General features: G+C 37.3%; 2 protein-coding genes across 17 annotated transcripts in view; one reads left to right on the forward strand and one right to left on the reverse strand.

Annotated features, from left to right (window-relative positions):
• Positions 1 to 4,255, forward strand: part of ARNTL (aryl hydrocarbon receptor nuclear translocator like) — a 108,009-nt gene extending 103,754 nt beyond the window's left edge. For all 10 annotated transcript variants that reach the window (XM_027563324.1, XM_027563321.1, XM_027563323.1 and 7 more), the window contains 2 exons: positions 2,525 to 2,627; positions 3,587 to 4,255. In XM_027563324.1, coding sequence (XP_027419125.1) covers positions 2,525 to 2,627; positions 3,587 to 3,747 — 264 coding nt within the window. In that variant the 3' untranslated portion in view covers positions 3,748 to 4,255. The remainder of the gene's footprint in view (positions 1 to 2,524; positions 2,628 to 3,586) is intronic.
• Positions 4,256 to 4,991: 736 nt separating this feature from the next.
• BTBD10 (BTB domain containing 10) overlaps positions 4,992 to 27,041 on the reverse strand; it is a 75,286-nt gene continuing 53,236 nt past the window's right edge. For 5 of the 7 annotated variants that reach the window (XM_027563337.1, XM_027563335.1, XM_027563336.1 and 2 more), the window contains 5 exons: positions 25,286 to 25,388; positions 23,690 to 23,810; positions 11,982 to 12,179; positions 9,479 to 9,589; positions 4,992 to 6,114 (listed from right to left, as the gene is read on the reverse strand). In XM_027563337.1, the coding sequence (XP_027419138.1) occupies positions 5,804 to 6,114; positions 9,479 to 9,589; positions 11,982 to 12,179; positions 23,690 to 23,810; positions 25,286 to 25,388 (844 nt within the window). In that variant the 3' untranslated portion in view covers positions 4,992 to 5,803. The remainder of the gene's footprint in view (positions 6,115 to 9,478; positions 9,590 to 11,981; positions 12,180 to 23,689; positions 23,811 to 25,285; positions 25,389 to 27,041) is intronic. The other 2 variants (XM_027563331.1, XM_027563332.1) reach the window with 2 other exon arrangements.

Genomic DNA, 27,041 nt, shown 5'->3' on the forward strand with positions numbered 1-27,041 from the left:
TTCATACCAACAACTGCCAGAGATCTGAAAGTATACTGTACAACCCAGAGCGCAAGTATTTTTGAGGCATTTACGGAAAATGTTTCTTTGTCTTTGGACTTATAAAAATGGATCTGAGAAGAAATTCTGAATGTATTCTGAGTCAGCAGCAGCGAAGGGCATCTAAACAAGACAGAGTTTAAAAAGACAGCGTTAACTATGTACCAAAGCCACGAGACTAAAGGTGGCCCCGGGCTTCCAACATTTCCCAGTCACTTTCAAACTGGGCAGGTCCAAAAATGAGACATTTGGCCTGCCAGTTGGCTTAATTAGGGTCAAGTTAAAAGGGGTAAGGTTAGCAAGCCTCAGATTCCAGGAGATTCTGGACATCTAGAGGCACCAAGGCAGGGTCAGATAAGGCCAAAGTTCCCTAAACATCATCTGTGGTCTTCTGGTGGGGGTTAAGGGAGGGGGGAATCTTTTCAGGGGTCTGTGTGGTCAAAAGTATTTTCATAACAATGCTAAAAGTTTTTCTGATTGTGCTGTTATGTGAACTGACAGTGCAAAAGCAATGTTGGATAAAACTGCTGGTGCTTTTGCAAAAAATCAGGCCTGTGGCACCAAACTGTACGGACAGTCACTGTATTTCACCACCATATACCCACAATAAAAAACCAATAAATTTAAAAGCCAGTTTCATTTAAGAATGTCCTTAATAAAGCAGTAAAATAATTTTATAAAATCCTTGAGTAAATCTTTTTAATAGTTACAGAATGAGACGTGCTTAAAGCACTTACGCTGCACACTAAGTATGATGGTTGTCTCAAGAAAAAGCACTTGTGCGACGGTTTAAGTTTTAAACTGAACCAATCACTTTTTTCATAGGACACCATTTTTACTATTGCAAACTATGGTTTTTCAGACTTGGGTATTTAGCATACATTTTCTTGAAAATGAGTGAACCTGCAACTTCAAGGAAAAACAACTGACAAGTGATAACATTTTAGCTTTCAAGCAAAAGTTAGAATTTGGGGGAAAACTTGTATCTACTGCATTGAGCTTGACTGCTTGCCAAAACTTAAGATATTTCTGATCACAGGTAATATTAACAGTGGTGATGTTTTAACCTTATACAATGAGGTGTGTCAACATTTGGAAGATCTGCATAACTCAGTAAACCAGTATTTTCCAAATGACCAATATAAGATATTTCAGAATCATGTGAAGGTAAAAAAGATCCATCCTAAATACCAATATACACCAATGGATTTTTACAGAGTACCAAAATTTCATTGATATGGTTTCAGATTCCACATTGTGCCTTATCTTTTAAGAAACCTCCACCTGCTGAGTTCTGATGTAATATCAAAGAATACCATGGTTATTTGAAAAGGCCATTAAAGTACCTCCCTTTTCCAACTGCCTGTTTATGAGAGGTCAGATTTTCTTTAGATATTTACTTCAGACAGCATATCTAAACAGACTGAATGGAGAAGCAAGTGAGAATCCAATTAAATTCTGTTAAGCTAGACATTCAACTTGCAAAATATGTGTGTGTGTGTATATATATATATATATGAAATGATACTTGCAACTTTTATTTTGGAAAATTGTTTTTTTCATTAAAATGCTATTCATGTTCATGTGTAATAAGTTTATTATACTTTTAGTGGTTTTAACTTCAGATATAGTAATACTGATAAATATAGCCTATATAAACAAAAGTTCTTTGGAGTCCTTAATCATTTTTTAGAGTGTAAAGTTCTTCAGCACTTTTTCAGAAAGTTGAACTGTGGAGATAAAGTTGTAATGCCATCTACTGGCAAGGCTTGAAATCACTGCTTCTCCTGAAATCTAGCTGCTACCAGTTTCCTCACCCACATCCAGATACCCCTGAGGTGCTTTTCTGTGAGATTCGGTCATGGGAGGGTGAAGAGGGTAGACAGCTGAGGGAAGACAGAGTTCTTCTACTGAGGAGTGGTAATAGTATTCAGTATTTCTCAGTAGCCTCTCTCAGAGCTTAAACCACTGGTTACTAATGTTGGCCCCTGTGGGGCAACTAATGATGATCTACTTCTAGTGTGGTGGTGTTCATTTGTGACTCCTCAAGCTGTGTCTCTTCCCAGTATAACAACCCTTTCTTACTGATTCTTCAGCAGCATCTGTTGCTGTAAGGAATCTTACTCCCTAACAGGGGAGGGGCCCTGCCCACCTGAGTTCATTGAGATTTAGTCCTTGGCCTTAGAGAAACATGTCAACAGCATGATCCAAGGTAATGAGTGCTCTAGGGATTTTATTCAGCCTTTAAATTGCTTGTGTGGGCTGACTCGAGTAAAGAGAATACTAGTTTGGGGGAGAGGTTTTCTCCTTACTGTGACCATTCCTAACAGTGTCTGGTATGAAATCATCCAATAAGAAACCGAAGCCACCTGAAACTTTTTCTCCTCACCTTCCTCTTTTCAACCCAATTCATTTTTCTTGGTGACACTGCGTAAAATACCGATTGAAACTGTTGATGACATGAAAACTTCACTTTTGTTTGTAGATTTTAAATGGAGGGACTCCAGACATTCCTTCCAGTGGCCTACTACCAGGGCAGGCTCAGGAGAACCCAGGTTATCCATATTCTGATAGCTCTTCTATTCTTGGTAAGTAGCATTATTATTTCTATTGCAGTGAGCTTGCAAAAAACATCTGGCATGATGTCAGTTTTAAGAACTGAATGTACAAATCAGTTCTAGGTAAACTTGTTAAGAACAAAGTAAAGGTTTAAAATTTATTTAAATCTTTACTTCAAAGTTAAGTTTAATGGTTGGGTGCTGGTGGGGATGTCTGGAATTCAAGAGGGGTTTCTGGCAGCCTGGACACAGGCTTTCTCCCAATGTGTGGAACATAATCTCTTCAGAGGGAGAGCTCATGGAGGTTCAGACAGAACCTAAAAGGGTGATCAAAAAGCATTTCAGAGGGTATTGAAAGTCACTAAGCAATGAAGAGTTTGCTTCTCCCACACTACCCATCTTTTTCTCTACTTCTCTTTCTAGATCTTTTTCCTCTAATCTCTGAAAGTTGCTCAGTTGTGTCCAACTCTTTGCTGCCCCATGGACTATACAGTCCATGGAATTCTCTAGGCCAGAATACTGGAGTGGGTAGCCTTTCCCTTCTCCAGGGGATCTTCCCAACCCAGGGATCGAACTCAGGTCTCCTGCATTGCAGGTGGATTCTTTACCCGCACAGTCACAAGGGAAGCCCAGGAATACTGGAGTGGGCAGCCTATGCCTTCTGCAGTGGATCTTCCTGACCCAGGAATCGAACTGGGGTCTCCTGCATGGTTTCCTTCTATAATTCCCTCCTTATAACTGGTTATATCAGAATAGTAAAATGAGGTCAACTCATACTTTTAATCTTTATTGAATTTAAGTAGTTCCTTCTTAAAAAGTTGGGTCTTCCAGCTGAAAAACACAAATATTAAAAAAAAAAAAAGGCAAACCAGCCTTCTTTGCCCTACTGTTAAGTTTAACTTTCTTATTAAAAGTGTACTTAGGAACTGCTTACTAAAGTTAACCACTTACTAAAAGAATCACTCACCAGTCTTTATCTCCTCCCACAGGTGAAAACCCTCACATAGGCATAGACATGATAGACAACGATCAAGGCTCAAGTAGTCCCAGTAATGATGAAGCAGCAATGGCTGTCATAATGAGCCTCTTGGAAGCAGATGCTGGGCTTGGTGGCCCTGTTGACTTTAGCGACTTGCCATGGCCGTTGTAAACACTATATGTTGCTTTGGCGACAGCTACAGTATCAAAGTGCATTACTGATGGAGTTATACAGTCTGTGAAGCTTACTGGATAAGGAGAGAACAGCTTTTATGTACTGTCTTCATAAAAGCCATCTCAGAGCCATTGATACAAGTCAATCTTAACAATGTGTAACTTCAGAAAAAGTGGAACTAAAGCCTGCTCCAGTGTTTCCTCATCATTGATTATTGGGCTAGCTGTGGATAGCTTGCATTAATTGTATATTTTGGATTCTGTTTGTGTTGAATTTTTTAATCATTGTGCACAGAAGCATCATTGGTAGCTTTTATATGCAAATGGTCATTTCAGATGTATGGTGTTTTTACACTACAAAGAAGTTCCCCATGTGGATATTTCTTATACTAATTGTATCATAAAACCGTTTATTCTTCCTTGTAAGAATCCTTTACTATAAATATGGGTTAAAGTATAATGTATTAGTTAAATATTTTTAATAAATGTTTCCCTTGTTCTATAAATATTGTTCAAATTTCAAATAATTAAGGAAAAAATGCTATAGGGCTAGATCATTGATTTTCCATGGTGGGTGTTTATGGACGAGCCACACCAAAAACATTTACAGTGCCTTTCTGGTCTTCATAAAAATTCTAGGACATACATAATTTTCCTGTGTCACGTGTTTAGCTGTACTGTAATTTTAGTTTCTGTGAGAACAAAGATATTACTGCTTAAACACAAACTTCAAGTCCTCTGAAATTACAAACTCAAGATTAGACAGAACAAACTGGCTTCTCTAATACAACTCCTCTCTACTACCAGTTGTATGGCTTCAGACATTAAGTGACCCCAGACTGAAAGCATCTAAATACTTCTGATTTCTTCTTGAACTGAGTCACAAAATATTAAGAAACAAAACAAAAACATATGCATGAACAATTTGCTTGGCAGAACAGCATACTATAGTGAAGAAAGCACTGAACTAGTATCAGAATTTGGCTCTGAAACTTAAGGTTACTATAGAACCTAGTAAAAGTATTTTATCTTCGTATCAGGTTGTACTACAAAATATTCCCTTTTCAGCTCTAATGATTTGGATTTATAGTGTATTTTATAGTTAGTGGAGAATATAAGTGCCTCATCACACATATATCAAACAGGAGTTCCTTGAGCTACTTCCTGGTTTCTAATTATACTGACACCAATAAAACAGGAAATCTGCAAAATACAAGACTCAAAATCTGGTCAAGATGGTTATAAAGATCAGAAACATTAAAACAATGGAATTTTATTTTGATGAAAAACGAGTTTACAATCATTTAGTAAATGAAGAGCAAACACTTCATTTTCCTATCCCATAACTTTCAAAAAAATCATTAGTAAATAAATATCTGTGAACAGATTAAGGGTAAGGCAGACCGGATAATAACCCACCTCTGATGTTCACACTCCCTGCATGTGACACTTGAAAAGGATGAAAACGGCACTGAGATAACTGATAAGATATGGTTGAATCTCATCCTCATCATTCAAATAAGCCCAGTGATACTCATTTTTGCTCATCATGGGCAGCAAACTATATACATTTTACTGAAGGAATACTTTGATAGAAGCACTTATTTAAATTATATTGTGCATCACAACTATAAAAATGGCTTGAACAGTTCCACTTAACCACCATTTATAAAGTGCAACTATATATAATGTTCTACATTTTATCTGGGGTGTGATGAATATCAATCTAGACAAAGTACCCCAGCTGCCAATTTCCACCACTTCTGGGAAGATCTAGATGTGTGAAAAAGGACTGTCCCCCATACAAAGAACCAATTTCACAAACCTACTGGTAAACAAATACATTTATATAACTGGAACCTCAAGATGCTAGAGTTGTACTCATTTAAAAAACCATTCAGCTACCTTTGGTCTTTAAAAAAAGCCTACACTGCAATATCCTAAACATCGTTCTGTGCATCTCACAATGAAGAGAGTGGCCTTGCAGTGCAGGATGAGGAGAGTACAGCGTCACTGTGAAGAGTAGCATGCTATGGTTTCAAGAAACATCACCGTCACAGCATCGGATTTTGTGCGTCAGGATCGAGGTCATTGTTGCCAGAAGGGGGATGGATGGGTAGAATATCCAGCTCATCCACTTGCGGAGTCGGATGCATGACTACCAGCTGGTCCTGGGGAATGTCTGCGGCAGCGGCGGCAAGGTTGGTGATAGATTTACTCTTCACACACTGAAAGTCTACATGCCGGCTCTTTCCTTCTTCCTTCTCCCAAGACATTCGAATAAAGGGTCTTTGGACATAGTTGTAAATCACTTCGGGGCGGCCCCCAGGCCTTTTCTTTACTTTTTCTTTGTAGGTAGGATAACCTGAAGGAGAGAAGTTTTTAAAAACAGGATGTGCATACACACACCTATGTGCACGTGTGCACGCACGCGCGCGCGCACACACACACACACACACACACACAGGTCCCCACATTCCTCATTCTATTTAACCTAAAGAGGGTTACTATAGTTCTTGAACAAAACATAGATTAAAATAAAGAAGGAAACCAATATTCTCTTTGGTCATTAGTTCAACAGCAAGAAATTGAAATCCTACTAATATAATTCACAAAACCTCCCACTAACCACCAGAAAAACTTTCAGAGAGCATGGTGGGGCTGGGTCCCTAATACAATGGGAAGTAATCCAGTGTATCATGGGCTCTGGTTGTGCACCCTTGATATCCCTGATCCCTTCCCCACACAATTATTTGGCCTCAGGGCCTGCAATTTACTGCCATATAGGCCTTCTACTTTCTTTAAACCTAAATCTCATCTTTACATCATTTTGGGTTTTTTCTTTCCTTTTTACTGTTCAAGTGGAAAGGAGCTGTAGCGATCTCCAGCTTCACTGATTCCAGGTATTTCTGTGTCTAGGTTAACAAAGCCAATATTTTAACCTCTATATCATTTAAATGTTACTACTCTGAACAATCAAGTTCATTCAGACTGGCAATTCCAAAGTAGCATGGACCAAAAAAAAAAGTTGCCTACCATTTCAGTAAATAGAAATGTTGTGGCCATCAAGTCATCTGCCCCTGCAGCCCACCCCCGACCCAAGGGTGCCCCTGAGGGGAATTCAGGTGGAAAAATAGCCATAGATAGTTAAGATGTGTATCAAAGGAATAATTTCAACAAGCCCAGACTCCTGCATTGCCCCAAAGGTAGAGAGAGGCACTAAATCCAATACTTGAGGTGTCTGCTTTTTGTGATTAGCAGTAATCTTTTGATCATTTTTTTCTCTTCTCCCAGTAAAAACTCCTACATATCCCAGCTCCTCCCTTACCTCCTTGGAAGTTTCTCAGGGCTATCTGAGAGGCTATATCCAAGGCTACAATTGACAGTAAGGCCACTAAATAAAACATAATTCTGAACTTCCAAGTTGTGCAACACTTTTTTTTCAGGAGACACAGCTTTCCCCAGTAATTATACATCTTCCTTCTCTTAGATCATAGTCAGTGAAGAGTAACAACTGGTAACAACCATCCCAGTCTTGGGAACATTTCAGTCATTTACCAGTACGGCAGTTTGTCTAAAGATATACTTTCCTTAGATGCTATCACAAGTTCCTTCTCTTTCCTACTAGCATGAATTGCTAGTTTAGACCAAGTACTGGCAAACATGTTCTGTAAAGGGCCAGACAGGTGTGTGGGCCATATGGTCTTTATCACACCTATTCAACTATGCCATAATAAAATGAAATCAGCCACAGACAATGCATAAATTAATGAGTATGTCTATGTTACAAGAAAACTTGATTTATAAAAAATAGGTAGTGGGTTGGATTTGGCCTATGGGCCACTGTTAAAATCAGAAAAAAAATCCACATAGGCCTCACACAGTCAGGGTTCAATTAAGGATTCCTGCATAGGAGTTTGTTATGCAGGCATCACTGGCAGCTAGTATATTTAGCCATGTGTGGAGTGTGTGTGTGTGTGTGGGGGGGGGGGTGGGGGGGCGGGGTGTGGGTGTGTGGTTGAGGTGAGGGAGGCACAGGGGCAAGCAGGACTAAACATCTTCTAAAGACCTATAGAATGTCTTCTTTGTTTCATATTTCCAATTACCATCTGAAGGGCAGCTCTAGAGGTCAGAAAGGTTTCCCTTTCTCTATTCCTTTGTCCCTGATTGCTCCAGGACTATTAGAACATCCTTAAATTCCCATCTCATTGTATTCCAATCTCTTCTCCACACTGAATCACCACTTTTTTTTTTCTTAACACAAGTATAATAATAATATTACATCTTTGCTTTAGAACTACCAATGGTTTCCTCATGCTTAATGGGGAAGGTCCATACTCCTTAGCACAGTGTATCAGGCTTTTTTAAACACAGTTCCAGCCCACTTGTTATCAGTTCAAATACCTGCTAGGGGCCTGCTAAAGTAATTCCCCCTCCAGTTACAGTCTCTTTAACTTTGAAACCAAGCAGCTAAAACTCACTGTTTGCAAAATGACAGAAGAGGACATATACTGGTGAAGCTAATATGCCCTCTTTTTAAACCCCAAATTTCCTCCCCTCCCCTTCCTGCAAAGACCTCATTTCTGGTAATTCTTCCCTGTATGTCTCAGGAGTCCCTCATCTTCATCTCCAACAGCTCATCTGATCACTGATCTGAATACCGTAATCTTTGGTGTCACCATCACAGACACAGAAAGTACTATGTGCTAGGCCCTATTTAAAGTGTTCTTCATGGATTAACTCATTCTACACTCACAGTGACCCTATAAAGTATGTATTAATACTCTCATTTTAGATGAGAAAACAAAGACAAAAAGAAGTAAAGTGCCTTGTCCAAGGTCATACAGCTATTAAATCACAGGCTTTGAACTCAAGCAATCTGGCTCCAGAACATTTACTCATTACTCTAGGCCAAGGAAGATATTTTGTTTTTAGTAAGGACATTTTAAAATAAAAGAAGGATCTGAGGGTAGCATCTGTAAAAGTTCATTTAAATCACAAGGTAAAAAGCAGGCTAAAAAGTTTGCATTTAAGTAAGATGAAGTACATGGACATTCAATTCAATTTGAAAATAAGCTATTATCATACCTTAAGACACCTTAAGACATATAGTAATTGTGATCACAGCCCAACAGAACTAAAATCTAATACTTTTTGAAAATTCATGTAAGAGTGGTGCTGGTGGTTTAGTTGCTAAGTCGTGTCCAACTCTTGCAACCCATGGACTGTAGCCCGCCGGGCTTCTCTGACCATAGGATTTTCCAGATAAAATCTTGGAAAATTAGTGGCTAAACCACCACCACCAGTTTTTACATGAATTTTCAAAAAGTACTAGATTTTAGTTCTGTTGGGCTATGATCAAAATTACCATTAGGCAAAGAGTCCTGTCATCTCTTACAGGAGTACACATACGTGTGCCAAACACACTACATGGGCTTAGTAAAAATGCATTAAGTAGAGTGATGGCAGAAAAGACAAATTCATATCTCTATATTGCTAGAGAATCTTATAGAATAAATACTAATTTTTAAGGGCCTTCTATTTCTCTTCTCAGATAAAAAAAAGCTGACTTTTGTTATTTATGTGTTTACTGCATGAGCATTCTGTAATCATTTGTCTGAAATTTTCTCAAAATATTCAAAATATAATCTCAATGGGATCCAGCTTTTAAACCTTGCTGGTTCCAAAAGATAATTAATAAAAAAAAAAAAAAAGTGAAAATGTCTTACCTTCTATTCCCAGTCTAATCTTCTTAAGACCCCTCTCCTTCAAAACTGATTTGGCCACATCTCTGTTTTCAATGTACTTGAAAAATCTATATAATTTTGTGCTATAAATAACTGGAAACAAAGAGACAAAAATATTTTATTAAAATCAAAGTACTTAGAGATGACTCAAGGTTATTTATCTTGACCATCATAGGGGCCTGACAACCCTAAAAGCCCAAATAATGGATGCAGTGATGCCAAAGGATGACTAGCCAACATGACAGGACAATTCAGTACAGTTAATATAGAAGCAAATGTCTACATAAGATGAAACAAGAAAAGCTTTAATAACCAATCAGGTAACCCAATCCATAGGAAGACTCTCCTTCTGAAAGATATATCATACACAGACTTACTAAGATGGGGTCTGCCCCAATTTCTTCATATAAAGAGAATCAAAAAAAGGTATCAGTATCACATCATTATCAAGCAGGCAAAGTAAAAGACTTTGCTAGGATACCTACAAGGCCTCATCTGGAGGGGAAAAAAACTGCCTTGTCAGAAAGTACAAAATGGATACATCTTACATTTCATGGATTGAGCAACTATTAATAATTCCCCCAAAAGGCAAAGACCCTCCCCACAAATTGTTTTCCATTCAGGCGAACAGCCCCATTTAATACTGATGTTAAAAATGGCAGATTCGAGCATGTTCTGCCTAGGTTAGTCTGTTTAGAGCAAACTGGTTTTGCAAAGGACAGACACTCCACTGACAACATGTTGAGTCTTCCAAATGTGCTGGGCACTTCAGGGAGTTAGACTGATGGACCTTCCTCGCCTTCTCTCTTTCAGGTGGAGTTATCTCCCTTAAAAGGTGAACTGCAAAGGTTTTTTCAAAAAAAGAAAAACACACTCACAAACCAAACATGCTGGTTTAAGAGCCAATAAAAGGAAAAAAAGTATACAGAAGCTATTCATGGGGTAAAAGTTGTGATTATTACTACATCCTTAAGATTACTGATATTTTAAGATAAAGATTTTTTGACATTTCAGAATGGGTGGTGTATGTCACTCTTAGGAAAATCAGCCTGAAGAGATAGGCTATCTCTTGTCTCCTCAAATGTTATCTTCTTTAGGTTGGAACATCTTGGCATAAAATGAAACATATTTAGACAAATTAAATAAAAATGTTTCCAGTCCTTTTAAACTTCAAAGTTCAAGAAAAGAAACAAACAAAAAAACAAACCAAAAAACACTGAAATGAAAAGCTCAATAACTAAAAAGGAAAAGCCAGGTCTAATATTATTCCTCTATCTCTATAGTGTCATTTCTGTGCTCTATGGTTGGCCCTCTTCTCTTGAAGTCAAACTTTCTGAAAACTAAAGCTCAACTTTTTATTCCACATATTATAGAAAACCATGGTCAGCAAAAAGCCTAGGAATGAGGAAACAGCAACATTTTATTACTGCAACTGTCCACAAAAGAATCACAGTACTCATTCAAGTGTTATCATGCAAAGGAAACGTCTCAAATGTAAATTCTGAAAGCTACTACCATACTCTGTGTTGAAATAATCATCTGAAAATCTTTAGAATTAAAATTAAAAAAGCATACCACTTGGAAGTCTGCTTTATTTTTAGAAAAGGGTAAATAAAATGGAAAAACCAGAGCTTAAAGGGTTCTAATACTCCATATAAATCCTGTTCTCGAATCATTCTTTTACCTGTAATTTTTTCTCAATCTATGGAACTGTTCAAAAATGCTATATTGGGCTCACCAAAAAAACAAACATTCAAACAAACAAAATCAATATGAGATACACTTTCTAACAGGAAAAAAAAAAAAATCAAATGTTCTAATTAGAAGTTTAGAAGTACAGTAAGAAAAAAGTCACTGCTGCTCAAGATGTGCTGTTTTGACCAAAAATACCTAAAGTTCCACAAAGCTTTCAGAAGGGTCATGTATTCTCCAAGAAAGCATGTGACATTAAAAAAGGAATGTCTTAGAACTTAGTCATCTTTGTAATCAGTGAGTTGAAGCTTCTCATTTTATATACAAATAAAAATTCATCTCTATAAGAAACAGTTTTATTTTTCATTATCTACTATTCCAGGATCTATTTCTCTTGGATGCTTCTAAATGTCAAAAAAAAAAAAAAAACCAACTAAGGTCTGGATACGCAACAAAGAGCAAACCATTTCTATGCATGATATGGGTGAATACATTTTTTCTGTAAAGGGCCATATAGTAAATACTTTGGGCTTTGCTAGCCATGCGGTCTTCATTCCAACTACTCATCTCAGCTATTGTAGCGCGAAAGCAGCCATAGACAATACATGAAACTTAATTTATAAAAACAGGCAAAAGGCTGGATTTGGCCCACAGGCTGTAGTTTGTCCACTCCTGGTATAAGAAAGAGTTCAGAAAACTTTCTTTATAAAAATTGTTCTTTAATCAATATTATAAACAATAAAGAGGAAATCTGTGGTGATTTAAGAGAGAGAAAATATGCCACAGCACATACTTTGTGAATACTCTTCTCCCATCTGTGGTGGGTACTCTTCATCCCAATCAACAACGTCGTCGTCCGTAAGCACCACTATGTGGCACTCGCGCTCCCCACTCTGGGCACTGGCTACCATGAGAGGCAGGATCATTTCTTCCAAGTAAAACTCAAACTGTCTGCGGGCACCATCATTTGACAACTCATGCATTAGGGCACCTGAAATAAAACCCACAGAAGTAACTTCGCTTTAGGGGTGACTGATAAGTAAAAGAAGAGCAGAAATAACAAACACATAAACAAAACACCACATTAGTTCAGCATCTACTTCGGGACCCTGTAGATAATACAAGGGTTATTCTTTAGTCACTAAAACTTTTCTCAGAAAGAGTTCTTATGGAAATGCAGAATGTTATAGCAAGAAGGGCCAATTAAAGTCATCCAACGAAAGCCTCTTCACTTTACACATCATGAAGCAATCTGCCTAAGGTTACAAAACTAATTTTTAAAATCAGAATTAAATCCACCCTCTGTGACTCTATTCACAGTCCAGGTTATTTTTCACTACATCATTTGTCTTCAATCAATGTATGCGGTTATATTTTAAAGTATATTCTAAGGATATTTTTGCAGATTATCCATATGAAATAAAATAGTCCCCATAGTCTACTTCCCACATTTTCTTTCTCAAAAAATTATTTACAAACAACATTGATATTACTGTGTAGGAAGCAGAGTGAGACGAAAAGGGTCACTTGACTTGGGAATAAGGATGGCAAAAGATCAAGCAAAATACAGCACGGTACAGGAATTACCACTGGAGAAGGAAATGGCAACCCACTACAGTATTCTTGCCTGGAAAATCCCATGGACAGAGGAGTCTGGCGGGCTACAGTTCATGGGGTCGCAAAGAGTCAGACACGACTGACTGAGCACACAGGAATCACATAGCTTATGTGACCCTAGAACTGAGAGGAATGAAAGATACATTTCACCTGACCCTTCTTCTGACATAACAAACAACTTTAACTTCCCAAATACACAGTCACAAACTCACCTGCACCAATCTAATCATTTTTATTTTATTCCTATTTCATTGGCAACGTCCAATTTCTTATCTAAGGATCTATTACCTCAGGAACTACCAGGAGAGTGAGAGAAGACACTAAAACTCAAATCTCTAGTTTCCCAAATCAGAGCTTTTTTCCTCTCTACAACATGTTACTTAGTAACTGTTAATATAATAATTAAATAATCAACTATGTTACTATTATTTATCCATGTCTCTCTCTAGGCTGCATATTTCCATTATGATTTTTTTTTAATTCCTTTTATAGGTAAATTCTTATACATAAAAATACATTATCTTATATAGTCACCAAATGACCTCTGGATTGTTAAAGAAAATGAACATCTTTTAAAAAAAATTTTACTGACTTACAATGCTAATTTCTGCTGTACAGCAAAATGATTTAGTTATGCATACAATGTTTTTCATATTCTTTTCCATTATGTCACAGATATTGAATATAGTTGCCTGTGCTATACAGTGAGTGAGTGAAGTTGCTCAGTCGTGTCTGACTCTTTGCAACCCCGTGGACTGTAGCCTACCAGGCTTCTCCGTCCATGGGATTCTCCAGGCAAGACTGGAGTGGGTTACCATTTCCTTCTCCAGGGGATCTTCCCGACCCAGGGATCGAATCCGGGTCTCCCGCATTGGAGGCAGACGCTTAAACCTCTGAGCCACCAGGAAAGCCCGTGCTATACAATAGTTCCTTTTTATTTATCTATCCTGTATGTATGTGTGTGTGTGTGTGTGTGTGTGTGTATTAGTTTGTATCTGCTAATATCAAATTCCCAATCCTTCCTTCCCTATTTTAGATTAGTTTGTATCTGCTAATCCCAAATTCCCAATCCCTTCCCCTGTGACAACCACAAGTCTGTTCTCTATGTCTTGAGTCTGCTTCTGTTTCATAGGTATGTTTGTGTCCTATTTCAGATTCTACAAATAAGTGATATCATATGGTATTTGTCTTTATCTTACTTACTTCACTTAGTATGATAATCTGTAGGTTCATCCTTGTTGCTGTAAATGGCATTATTTCATTCTTTTTATGGCTAATATTCCATTATGTGTTTATATACACACAAGAACACACAAACCATATCTTCTTTATCCGTTGTTTGTCTATTGATAGACATTTAGGTTGTTTCCATGTCTTGGCTATCATAAACAGTGCTGCTATGAACATGGGGTACCTGGATCTTTTCAAATTACAGTTCTGTCTGGATATATGCCCTGGAGTGGGATTGCTGGATCATATGGCAACTCTACTTTCAGTTTTTTGAGGAACCTCCATACTGCTCTCCGTACTAACTTACACCAATTTACATTCCCACCAACAGTGTTAAGAGGGTCGGTCCCCTTTTCTCTATAGCCTCTCCAGCATTTATTATTTATAGACTTTAAAGATGGCCATTCTGACCAGTGTGAAGTCATTATAGTTTGATTTGCATTTCTCTAATAAACACTCTCATCACTAAGATTTGGTATCATTATCCCTGGTTTTCTTTCTCCTTTCTGGCTGCTGTTCTTCGGTCACCTTTTTCAATTTTTTCTCCTCTAGCTGGCCATTCAGTTCAGTTGCTCAGTCTTGTCCAATTCTTTGTGACCCCATGGACTGCAGCACACCAGGCTTCCCTGTCCATCACCAACTCCCAGACCTTGCTCAAACCCATGTCCATCAAGTCGGTGATGCCATCCAACCATCTCCTCCTCTGTCATCCCCTTCACCTCTTGCCTTTGATCCTTCCCAGCATCAGGGTCTTTTCCAGTAAGTCAGTTCTTCGCATCAGGTGGCCAAAGTATTGGAGCTTCAGCATCAGTCCTTCCAATGAATAATCAGGACTGATTTCCTTTAGGAAATTATCTAAATATTTTCTAAATATTTAGGTTAAATATTTCCTAAATATTCAGCTGGCCATTATGTATTGATATTTTGCAGGGAAGTTCTAAGTTCTTTATTTTCTCTCACCTTAAGCTTACAATTCTCAAATTTATTCTACTAATTCTGCCCGCTATATTCCAGATGCATTATATTCAACTGCCTCCTGAAATCTCCACTAGGATGCCCTTTCACAGGCATCTCAAACTCAATATATTCCAATTGAACTTAATCATTTCAGTCTCTCTCTCTGCAGTTTTTCAAATGAGTAAATGGCATCACCATGCACTCAAGTTCTCAGAACCATCTCAGAAGAGTATTAGTCATATGACAGTCTCTTAAATATTTGTAAAATAAATGAATATTTGATTCCTCTTTCATCTTTTAACCATTCCTCAAGCCCTATTAAGTCCACCTCTTAAATACATCTTGAACTGTGCTATTTCTTTCTCTGAAAGATGCCATTTTCCAAAGATAGCTAAAAAATTTCTCACACCATATACTTTTCTACAATGGGAGTTTGATATTTCCTCCCAGTAGGAGAAGCCCAATTCCTCTCCCCTTCAATTTAGGCTGGTTATACTGACTTGCTTGTAACCAGGGGAGCACAGCAGAGGTGATGGGTACATGACTTGTGGTTCTGCCTTGGTCTTGGGAATGCTTGCTCTTCAGATGCTTCCTCTCTGATTCAGTCTCCAGGCATGAGGAAGCCCAACCCTCATGAAGAGGTCATGTGTAGATACTCTGTTTGACAATCCTCACTGAACCCAGCCTTACAGTTGTCCCATTGTAAAACTCACCAGCTGCTTTTGCCTTCATTTTCTCCACAGTAGCCCAAAAAATACAAACAGATATCTCTAGTTTAAACCTTTCATGGCTTGTGCTATCTCAAAATAAAAGTCCCAAATCCTCAACCTGGTCCTTAAGCCTGTTATGTGAAAAAGGAGGTTATAGATCAGTGTCTACAGTACTTTAAAAAGAGTTTTTTCTTTAAATACTATCGATAGTATTTAAAGAAAAATACTTTACATTCTGATGACTCCCACATATAACTATCTAGTCCATATTTCTCTCTTTAGACATGTATACCCAATGTCCTGCTTCGCATTTCCACTTGAATGTCTAACAGGTATTTCAAACTTATGTCCAAAGCCAAGCTTTGGACAAGTATTTGCCCCCCATGAAGTCTTCCCCCATTTCAATCAATGGTTAACTCCACACTTCTAGATAGTTTAAGTACTATTCTCTCTTTTCAGCCTCATATTCAAATCAACAAGTAAATCCTTACAAATCCTTACAACAAGTAAATCCAACAACATCCAATATATTCAGAATTTGATCATTTCACATTACTTCCACCTTAATTTAAGCCACCATCATCTCTTACCTAAATTATGATAAGTTTCCTAATTACCTCTTTGTATCTACCTTAGTTCCCCCTGCAGTCCATCTCCAACCCAACAGCCAAGAGTGATTCTTTTAAAATACACATCAGATCAGGAATACACCACTGCATGACTCTAAAGTGAATTCTGTGTGAACAGTGTGCCCATGAAATGGTAAAACATGGCATCCTTACAGATCATATCACTTCTCTGTTAAAGCCCTCTGATGGCTTCCTATTTCACTTAGTAAAGTCAGAAGATAAAGGCCCTACACCACCTCATTTCCCGCTACTGACACCCTCACACACTCTACTCCAACTCCTCTTTGCTGCTCTTGAACTTATCAGACTAACTGCTTCAACACTTGCTCTCATTGTTAACCTCTGCTTGAAATTTACTTCAGGTTTCCTCTGCAATGAAGGCCTCTCAAACTACTCTTTATCCCTTTACCTTTCTTGTCCCTCCTCAGCACATACCACTATCTAACATATCATATGTTATTTGTTCATGTTACTTGCTTACCTCGTCTGTTGTCTGTGTCCCCCGAAAGAGTGAAAGTTCCATTAGAACAGGAAGTTTTGCCTGGTTTGTTCCTGCTGCATCCCCCAAACTTAGCACAGGACTTGGTACAGAATGAACAGTTAATAAAACACTTAACCAGTTTTGTTTTCTCCCTATCCTCTGGCCTTATGTCTCATCACTCAAACACTATCTCTTCCAATATAGCCATACTTCCCTTCTTCCAGGACCTTAAGCATGTCATATTCCTTCAAACCTGAAAGCCTCTGCAAATACCATTTCTGCTGCCTGGAGACTTTCTCACTCTCTTTTCCATTCCCTTAGGTCTCAGCTTTAATGTCACTGATTCAGATAATGATCTTCCATAGCCCCTTTAGTATAGTATTCTGTGGTAATTCTGTCATAGTATCTCATTTCTTCACTCTATTTTCACAGCTTTTCATTACTTCTTGAATGCCTGTCTTCCCCACTAGACTGTAAACTCCATAAATACAGGGACAAAGTCTTTCTTGTTCATCACTATATGTCCTATATGCATGGAACTCATTGAAAGCCTGATTAAGAAGGGAAAAAAGTTATACAAGTTAAACAGTACACTAGAAACATAAAACTGGTAATAGGAATTAGAGATAAAGAGCTGGAAACCTATGGTGTATAGGTAATATTTGAAGTCCCAGTGATGAATGGCATTACTTAGATTAAGTGTATAGATTCTGTAAGAGCGAAGGTAGCTGAAGACAAAACTGTTGGCAAGGAACACATTCAAGGTATAAATGATCAGAAGGCAGGTGAGAAAAAAAATTAGCAGAAGATCTAAAGAAGGATGTCAAAGAGCCAGAGTACTGAAAAAAGAGTCAAGGAAAAAAACAAAACAAAACAGTGAAACCTAAAGGAAATGCCTTTAAAGATAGATTCGAGATTTACCACTAAATTTAACATTGTCATAGTCAATTCAGCAAGACAAAAAGATATAAAAAGTTTTACTTACAAAAGGGTCAATTATCTACCAAGAATATGTAAGAAACAACTGAAAAACTACTAGAAATAAGCAGAGTTCAGTTAGGTGAAAGTGAAAGTGAAGTCAGTCATGGCTGACTTTTTGCAACCCCATGGACTGTAGCCTACCAGGCTCCTCAGTCCATGGAATTTTCCAGGCAAGAGTACTGGAGTGGGTTGCCATTTCCTTCTCAGTTAGGTAGCTAAACACAAATATTGAAAATTCAGTAATTTTATTTTTGCTAGCTGTTAGAAAATCTGAACATATTCTACACACAACAGTAACAAAAATACAAATTATCAAAGAATAAACTTAGACCATTGCAGAAGACACAAAAGAAAACTGAATAAATGGAAAGACACAGTAGTTGGAATAGGAGGCAGTATAATAAATGTATTAATTCTTGTTGTCATTGTTCAGTCACTCAGTAGCGTCTGACTCTTTGCAACCCCATGGACTGCAGCACACCAGGCCTCCCTGTCCTTCACCATCTCCCTGAGCTTGCTCAAATTCATGTCTACTGAGCCGGTGATGCCATCCAACCATCTCATCCTCTGTTGCCCCCTACTCCCCCTACCCTCAATCTTTCCCAGCATTAGTGTATTTTCCAATGAGTTGGTTCTTCCCATCAGGTGGGCAAAGTATTGGAACTTCAGCTTCAGCATCAATCCTTCCAATGAATATTCAGGGTTGATTTCCTTTAGGACTGATTGATCTCCTTGCAGCTCAAGGGACTCTCAAGAGTCTTCTCCAACAACACAGTTCAAAAGCAACATTTTTCGGCACTCAGCCTTCTTTACGGCCCAGCTCTCACAACTGTACGTGACTACTGGAAAAACCATAGCTTTGACTATATGGACCTTTGTTGGCAAAGTAATGTCTCTGCTTTTTAATATGGTATCTAGGTTTGTCATGGTTTTTCTTCCAAAGAGCAAGATACAGTACAAAAGAATATGAAATGCAGCACTTGGGTGCAGTCTCAAAAATAACAGAATGATCTCAGTTCATTTCCAAGGCAAACCATTCAATATCACAGTAATCCAAGTCTATGCCCCAGCCACTAATGCCAAAGAAGCTGAAGTTGAACAGTTCTATGAAGACCTTCTAGAACTAACACCAAAACAAGATGTCCTTTTCATCTTAGAGGACTGGAATGCAAAAGTAGGAAGTCAAGACATATCTGGAGTAACAGGCAAGTTTGGCCTTTGACAGCAAAATGAAGCAGGGCAAAGGCTAATAAAGTTCTGCTAATTCTTACAAAAAAATAACGTCAAAGAATCACTGAAAAGCTCAAAAATTTTCAAATGATGTATTTTTGAATGCCTACAACAGACACAGGTTAGATTGGAGTATGTTTAAGCCTGAGGATTACTCCATAAAGAGGGAAAGACTAATGATACTAGAGAAGACAATAAGTGGAAAAGTGTCTTATAAATGTATGAGGCTATAAAAGAGTTTATTCATTCAACAAATGTTTATTGAGTCCTCACTAGGTGCCTGACACTAGACACGGAGTGAAAAGGTACAGTCCCCAGCCTCAAATTCAACTGATTTAATGCTATAAACTGAAAAAAAGGGCAAGACAGAGAAAGACAAAGAGAAAACATACAAGTGTCTGTTGTTTCAGTGTCTCTATTTCTGTGACTCCAAAAGTAGTCTCCGTCTCTTAATATCCTTTCTTAAACTAAATTAAATGTAACTTCAGTTTTTGATCTTCATTTGTAATCCCACTGTCTCCCATGAGGGTGGTGCCTTTCTTCCTAGGCCTTCTGAACTTATCCTTTTGCAAACTTTAAATTTCATTTTCCACACTACTTTCAAAAAGCTAAGATCATGGCATCCAGTCCCATCACTTTATGGCAAATAGGTGGGGAAAAAGTAGAAACAGTGACAGGTTTTCTTGGGGACCAAAAATCACTGTGGATGGTGACTGCAGCCATGAAATTAAAAGATGCTTGCTCCTTGGAAGGAAAGCTATTACAAACCTAGACAGTGTATTAAAAAGCAGAGACATCATCGTGCCAACAAACGTCCGATTAGTCAAAGCTAAGGTTTTCCAGTAGCTGTGTTTGGATGTGACAATTGATCATAAAGAAGGCTAAGCACCAAGAATCCATGCTTTGGAATTGTGGTGCTGGAGAAGACTCTTGAGAGTCCCTTGGACAGCAAGGAGATCAAACTAGTCAATCCTAAAGGAAATCAACCCTGAATATTCACTGGAAGGACTTATGCTGAAGCTCCAATACTTTGGCCACCTGATGTGATGAGACAACTCATTAGAAAATTCCCTGAGGCTAAGAAGGACTGAGGGCAGTAGGAGAAGGGGGTGAGAGAGAATGAGATAGTTGGATGGCATCATCAACGAAATAGCTAAGAATTTGAGCAAAATCCAGCAGATAGTGGAGGACAGGGAAGCCTGGCATGTTGCAGTCCACGGGGTCACAAAGAGTAGTACACAACTTAGAGACTGAACAAATACCAGTTTCACCTGGGACATTGTATTTTCATTTCTCTTAGCCCCAGGCCTTCATTCCTGAGTTTATCCCTAGTTCTCAAAACCTCTTCTGGATTACAGTGCTTGCCTGGGAAGATAATGAGGACAATGAAGAAATTAAAGCCTGCTGCTGCTGCTAAGTCACTTCAGTCATGTCCGACTCTGTGCGACCCCATAGACGGCAGCCCACCAGGCTCCCCGTCCCTGGGATTCTCCAGGCAAGAACACTGGAGTGGGTTGCCATTTCCTTCTCCAATGCATGAAAGTGAAAAGTCAAAGTGAAGTCGCTCAGTCGTGTCTGACTCTTAGCGACCCCATGGACTGCAGCCCACCAGGCTCCTCTGTCCATGGGATTATCCTGGCAAGAGTACTGGAGTGGGGTGCCATTGCCTTCTCCAAAACATAGCATTCCTTCTGCCTGAAACACACTTCCTCTTCCCTCTCCTCCAGAAAGCTTCCTCAAGCCCCAACACCTAAGTTAGATACAGCTCATACATGCTCATCTAGTACCCCATTCTTCCTCTAACACAATATAATTTACTCATCTGCTTTTTCCACTACATTGCAAGCATCACAAGAGAAGGGATCTTGTCTTTTGTTGTTGCCTTTTACATACCTAGTATTTGGTATAAAATGAGCATTCAATAAAAATGTAGAAAATGAGCAATAACTATGTAAACTATTGAACAAGTTGTTACTAAAGGATATCTTCTAATATAGTTATTCACAATATATTTTCATGTGGAAATATAAACAGAATGTATAACATGATCCTTTATTATTTTTATTTTACTTTACCTTATCCCCTAATTTTGCTTTTTTTTTTTTTTAAAGCAAACACTTATTTAACACTATGGGTCAAGCGTGAATGCACACTTAGTCGCTAAGTCATGTCCAACTCTGCAATCCCATGGACTGTAGCCCACCAGGCTCCTCTGTCCCTAGGATTTACCAGGCAAGAATACTAGAGTGGGTTGCCATTTCCTCCTCCAGGAGATCTTCCTGACCCAGGGATTAAATCCGCATCTCCTCCTTCTCCTGCAATGGCAGGCAAATTTTTTTTTACCACTGAACCACCTGGAAAGCTCTTATGTGTCAAGCACTATCCATTTAATCTTCACAACAACCCTGTGAGGTAAGTAATATTAGTCTCCCATTTTAAAGATAAGGCAACTAAGAAATAAGGTTTTAAGTAACTTGCCTAAGAAATCCAGGATGGTGTATTCAATATATTCAATACTGAGTACTTTTATAATTTTAAGTAAGAGATAAACAGACATTTTAGTGTAAAGTACCATTACAATATTCAGTAAAAGCACATATTTGCGGGATAAAAATCATTTTTGGACTCAAGTCTACACCTACAGTACACTTTCATATTTTACAAGACCGTTTCTATCTCTTCAGATGCTATATAGTTTTCTTTTAATAAAGTCTATGAGAATTGCTAATTTTGTAACAAATAAATGATATTTAATTGTGATGACAAGGTAAACAATGTTCAAAGGATCACAGAACTAAAATCCATTTATCTTTAAGGAATTCTAGTGTACTCTTGCCTGGAAAATCCCATGGACGGAGGAGCCTGGTAGGCTGCAGTCCGCGGGGTCGCTACGAGTCGGATAAGACTGAGCGACTTCGCTTTCACTTTTCACTTTCATGCACTGGAGAAGGAAATGGCAACCCACTCCAGTGTTCTTGCCTGGAGAATCCCAGGGGCGGGGGAGCCTGGTGGGCTGCCGTCTCTGGGGTCGCACAGAGTTGGACATGACTGAAGCACCTTAGCAGCAGTAGCAGCAGCAGTGTCTTTTTAATCTGACAGTCACCAAAATTCAACATTTAGTCATATGCAATTAAATTAAAATATTTCCATGAATTAAAAACACAAAACCTTTACAGAAGGTTTTATGAAATCAAGAATTTATAAGTTAGAATAATGCTCATGATTTCAACAAAAAACATTTTTTAAGATGTGAAAAGACAGCAAATTTATTCAACTTTACAGCTGTATGCTTCAGCTCTCCAACTATTTGGTTTTAAACTTTTAAATATCATTTATATAGAAATGGACTCAGAGGTGGACCACCTAATCTTTGTCTCACCTACTGATATTTTTAGGGAGACTTTAAAAGAATATTTGGCCAAACAAATAAAGACAAAAAAAACTGGTACTTGACAGACCTAATAAGGACCACTCATTTCCAAGAAGTTAGACCATAATTAAGCATGAAGGATAGCTATATTTAAATATGTAATAGATGCCCTACAAGTTTCCCATTCCCAATTTCTCACACACCAATGTTTCAGAAAGTATGGCCCCACTTTGCTAAGCTAGTGTTACATTTAGGTAATGAAGTAAACATAACCATATACTTGGGACTAACATACATCTATAACCACAGGTAGCAAAGTTTTACAATGGCTTCCCACACTATACAGCATAAATGTAAGAATATTAATTTTAAGACCTTCACAATCTGGCCCCCATATTTATTCTCATCTCCTTCTGGTCCCAATATAGTCTCTTATATAGGTTATTTCCAAAGTATACCACTCATGTCTGTAATCCCCTAACCTTCCTACTCTACTCTTGCTAAATCATTCCTGTTCACCCTTTACAACCTGTCTCCTCGAACTCTTCTCTAATCCTACTAGCCCACAGTGACATCTCCTTCTTCTGGGCTTTTCCAACCACTTAATAACCAAGTCAACATTTGATAATTTTCATATACATTTTGAATTTTCTGTGTATAATCACCTTTTTTCTTAGGCATAATATAACAGTAAAGGGGATGGGCATGGGGGTAGCATGACAGGAAAATATCAATCAAAGAGTTAGGATTTCCGAAGTTCTAGACTTGCTCTGAGACTATATTTGAAGTTCCTGAATAAAGCCATTTAATTCTTTGTATAAATGAGGGCTGGTATTTGGTATTCAATCTAAGATCTTTAATGACAAACACTCTTTTTGAGAATGATTTATATCTTCCATAGTTGCTTAGGATGTTATATTACATGGCAAATACAAAAAGAAATGATAAATTCTTGGTTGATGTGACCTGAGGAGTGAAGCCAAATACCATACTTGGACAAAGTCAGGGCTACCAAGCTGAGAGATACATACTGGCAAAAAATGACAGAGGAAGAACAAATAGAAGCATAAATATGGGAGACTCTACAAACAAAAAAATTAAGTTGAAAGAAAGTTTTGGAAAATTGCACCAAACAATGATCTCTGTGGACTTTCATAAATAATCTTCACAGTATTTGTGTTTTAGAATTCAATTAAACAAATACTTGAAGTCTAGGTAAATAGCACTATTTCAGGTATTTCATTCCAATACATTGTTAACTCTACAAACCACTCACATATAAAACATCGTACTTACTGAGATCTCGACATTTAATAGTACTATATTCGAAAGAGATACAAAGATAGTCACAAGCTTCTCTCAATTCAGGAATAGATATGCCATCAGGACAACGGATTATTCCTGTTTTATAATAATCCTGAAAAAAAATAAAGAATGCATAAATGAATGCACAAGGTAGACAAAATGTATTTTTAAGATTGGGCTGATACAATTTTTTAAAATTGTGATACTCTTGAGATTTCTGAATTGTGGAATTTTAAAGTTAGGTAGGACCTCAGTTTACCTAACCACTTTTTCACTTTACTGACAGGAAAAATTTATGTCCAAATGGATTCCCTGACTCATCCAGTTATGAAATTATTTAACAAGAGAGATAAAGTTAGAACCCATGTCGCCTCATTATTTATGCATCTCTTCTCTCTACTGTACCATGCTAATTCACATGTATTCCCCCCTTACAAGTTATTTGTCTACATACCTACCATATATTTCTTAAAGAAATTTTAAGGAAGTTAAATGATGTACTTTACATTACCTTAAATATTACCTAGAGAATTGAGCAAAACTTAAGGTTTTTAGTAAAGAACTTCAAAATCATTTCTAAGTATTCAAATATATGGAAACAGAACACACAATTATTCTTCTTCCAAATACTTTTCTTTGGTGTTTCCCACATAAGTAGAAATAATAATAGCTATTATTTCCAAAATCTACTTGAAACGCTGTTAGGGGCTGGCCCAGAGCTATAGATAAGTTACTTCATGGCTGAGTTGTGGAGTTAACTGGTCAATACCATTAGGGGACAAATGAAAGTATGGGCAACTGAAAAAGCACTTCCCAAAAAATTAAGATCTGCCTCAACCTTCTTGATGTTCAGAGCCACAGTTAACACCATTTCTGAAGTTGCTACATGAATCAAGCAAGACATCTTCTGGTACTTTTCCAAGTACTTGTTAGTACTGATCACGATCAACTACTTTTCCTGTCTTGTACCTCAGGATCCTCCCTCTCCTCTTCCCACAAAACTATTTAAGGAAACCATATTTTCAAACTGTGGAATAAACTGTCATGCTATAAATCAAACTTTTATCACTGATTAAAATTACAAGTAGTGACTGTAATGCTAATTCAAATATTTCTCAAAAGGTTAAAAAAAATTAAGTTTTAATACAAAAATGATAGGAAATACATTTTAGAGATGACTTTCAAATGTTCCTAAAGTGTCCACCACTAGTTATATGCAACAAAATATTAGAATTCCAGTAGCCACATTTATTATGACAGCAAAAAATTATCAACTTCTTGTACTTAATAGAATTAGGGAAAGTGGAGTAGTCTGACTATAGAAATGTTACCACTAAACCCTTGAAAGAGCTGCCTATGCAGACCTAAGAGATGAATTATCCCCTATCTTATTTTTGCAAAGGTTATAAAATTCCTTTATTTTTATCATGCTATATTTAAATGCCAAAAGAAAATGAATTAAATGATATTAAAAAATACACTGGATACTTCCATAGCGATATCCAAATGCAATTCTGCTTTCAGTCCACGTACCTACTGAGAAAGGGTCAACTGACTCAATCAATACACACAAGCAACAGCACTTACCAGAATTGCTCGAAATACTGTAGAGCCAATTCCTTCTGCCACCTCATACTCTCCCTTCTCATTAGGACGTGTAAAGTTATGTTCTCTGCCAGATCCAAACATCCTATGGTAGCAAGTAATTGAGAAATAAATCAATAGGCTATCCATGTTTTCATGTACAAAAGTAAAAAGAAATTATAATTTTAGCATTAAATTAGCCCACGAATATTTATCAGACATTTATTCTGGCAAATGTGATAAATGAAGGATTATAAAAAAATTTTTTTGTGGGAGGAGACAGTAGTAAAGATTCCCCATAAGAAAATAAAATCAATTAATAAGATTCAAAAGCTAAAAAAACTTTCCAGTCCCTTTTCTTCAGGGGTGGAAAAAAAAAACAAACAAATCAATCTAGGAGAGATTCTTATACTAGTTTTGTCCAAAGAAAGACAAAAATGAAAGAGAGAGAAGAGGGAGAGAGGGAGGAAGGGGAAACTGCTATCTTCAATGCAAAGTTAGTCTATTAAGTAGCATGTATGGTAACCTAAACTAGAAAAAAGTAAAATAAGTATAGGCAGATCAGGTTATTTTACTTTTCACAAAACTATAAATGTAACAAATCCTGCACAAAACTTTTACACTGGCATCCTAGAACTGAAAAATAAGCAATCAAATACTGGGGTAGAGAGGAATGAAGAAAAGAATGAAAATTCTAAATAAGTAACAAGCTCATAATATTAATTTTTACAAAAAGAAGATGCAGATGAATTTCTATTTTTTCAAGTCATGTTGTTGGCCCTTTAACAGTAAATATTTAGAAAAGAGGCAATCTGCTAAATATGTCCTTCAAAACAAAAAGTTGAATGCCTAACTTCCAAGCAAATTTTTAAAGTGTGATTAAAAGAATCTGAACCTCTAAATTCAATGACAACATCATTCCTAAAGTCAATATAGCTGAACTAAGTTGCCTATTCAACAATTTCCCAATTTAAATAGTTCCCTCTTTTCTTGTAACACAGAACCTATAAAGAACAAAGCTTTCTTATTTCAAAGTTTCCAAAAGAATGCCAACTGCTTTTTACAGTTCCCATGAATATTAATTTTCATCCCCAAAAACATGCTTTCGTCAACTGACATGAAAAGAAGCCTTCACTGATTTGGAAAAAAAGAAGTGAGTCTTTCAGGAATCAAATGTCATGCAATTTTCTCAAATACTTGAGCTTTTTACAAAAAAGGAAAGTTACTTTTCAGATCAATATGGATCACAAACACAAAAAAATCTTCTGGATTTATTTTTAAAAGAAAATGTAGCCTATCAGTTGAAAAATTTCAAATACCTACTTCTGCCTTTCAACTGTTTAAGTTTAGGTAAAAATATAAAATATGATCAGTGTTGAGTTATCCTCCTAAAAATCTCCCATGAACGATCTTTCCTTCAAGTTTTAGTTTGTTGTAATGTCTTAGAAATAAATAAACATGCTTTGATTTTTAAAAAAGAGTCCTTCCTATGCTTCTAATAATGCCTATAGAGTACATGTATTTTTTTCCTTACAGATGTAAAGTCTAGAGCTAATGTTAAAAGGAAATATTTGTCTACCCAAAATGTAAACAGTGTTACATGCTGGCATTTTGTTCTGGATTCTGAGACACTTACAAATCATACACACACACATACACAGGTACCCCGAACAGTTACTCATATGCAACCAAGCAAAAAATTCAAGTTTTCCTTTTTAACCTCATGCAAACTTCCATTTCATTTATGTGTTTCCTTCAT

The sequence above is a fragment of the Bos indicus x Bos taurus genome, chromosome 15 (assembly GCF_003369695.1).
Source record: "Bos indicus x Bos taurus breed Angus x Brahman F1 hybrid chromosome 15, Bos_hybrid_MaternalHap_v2.0, whole genome shotgun sequence".
Taxonomy (NCBI): Eukaryota; Metazoa; Chordata; class Mammalia; order Artiodactyla; family Bovidae; genus Bos; species Bos indicus x Bos taurus.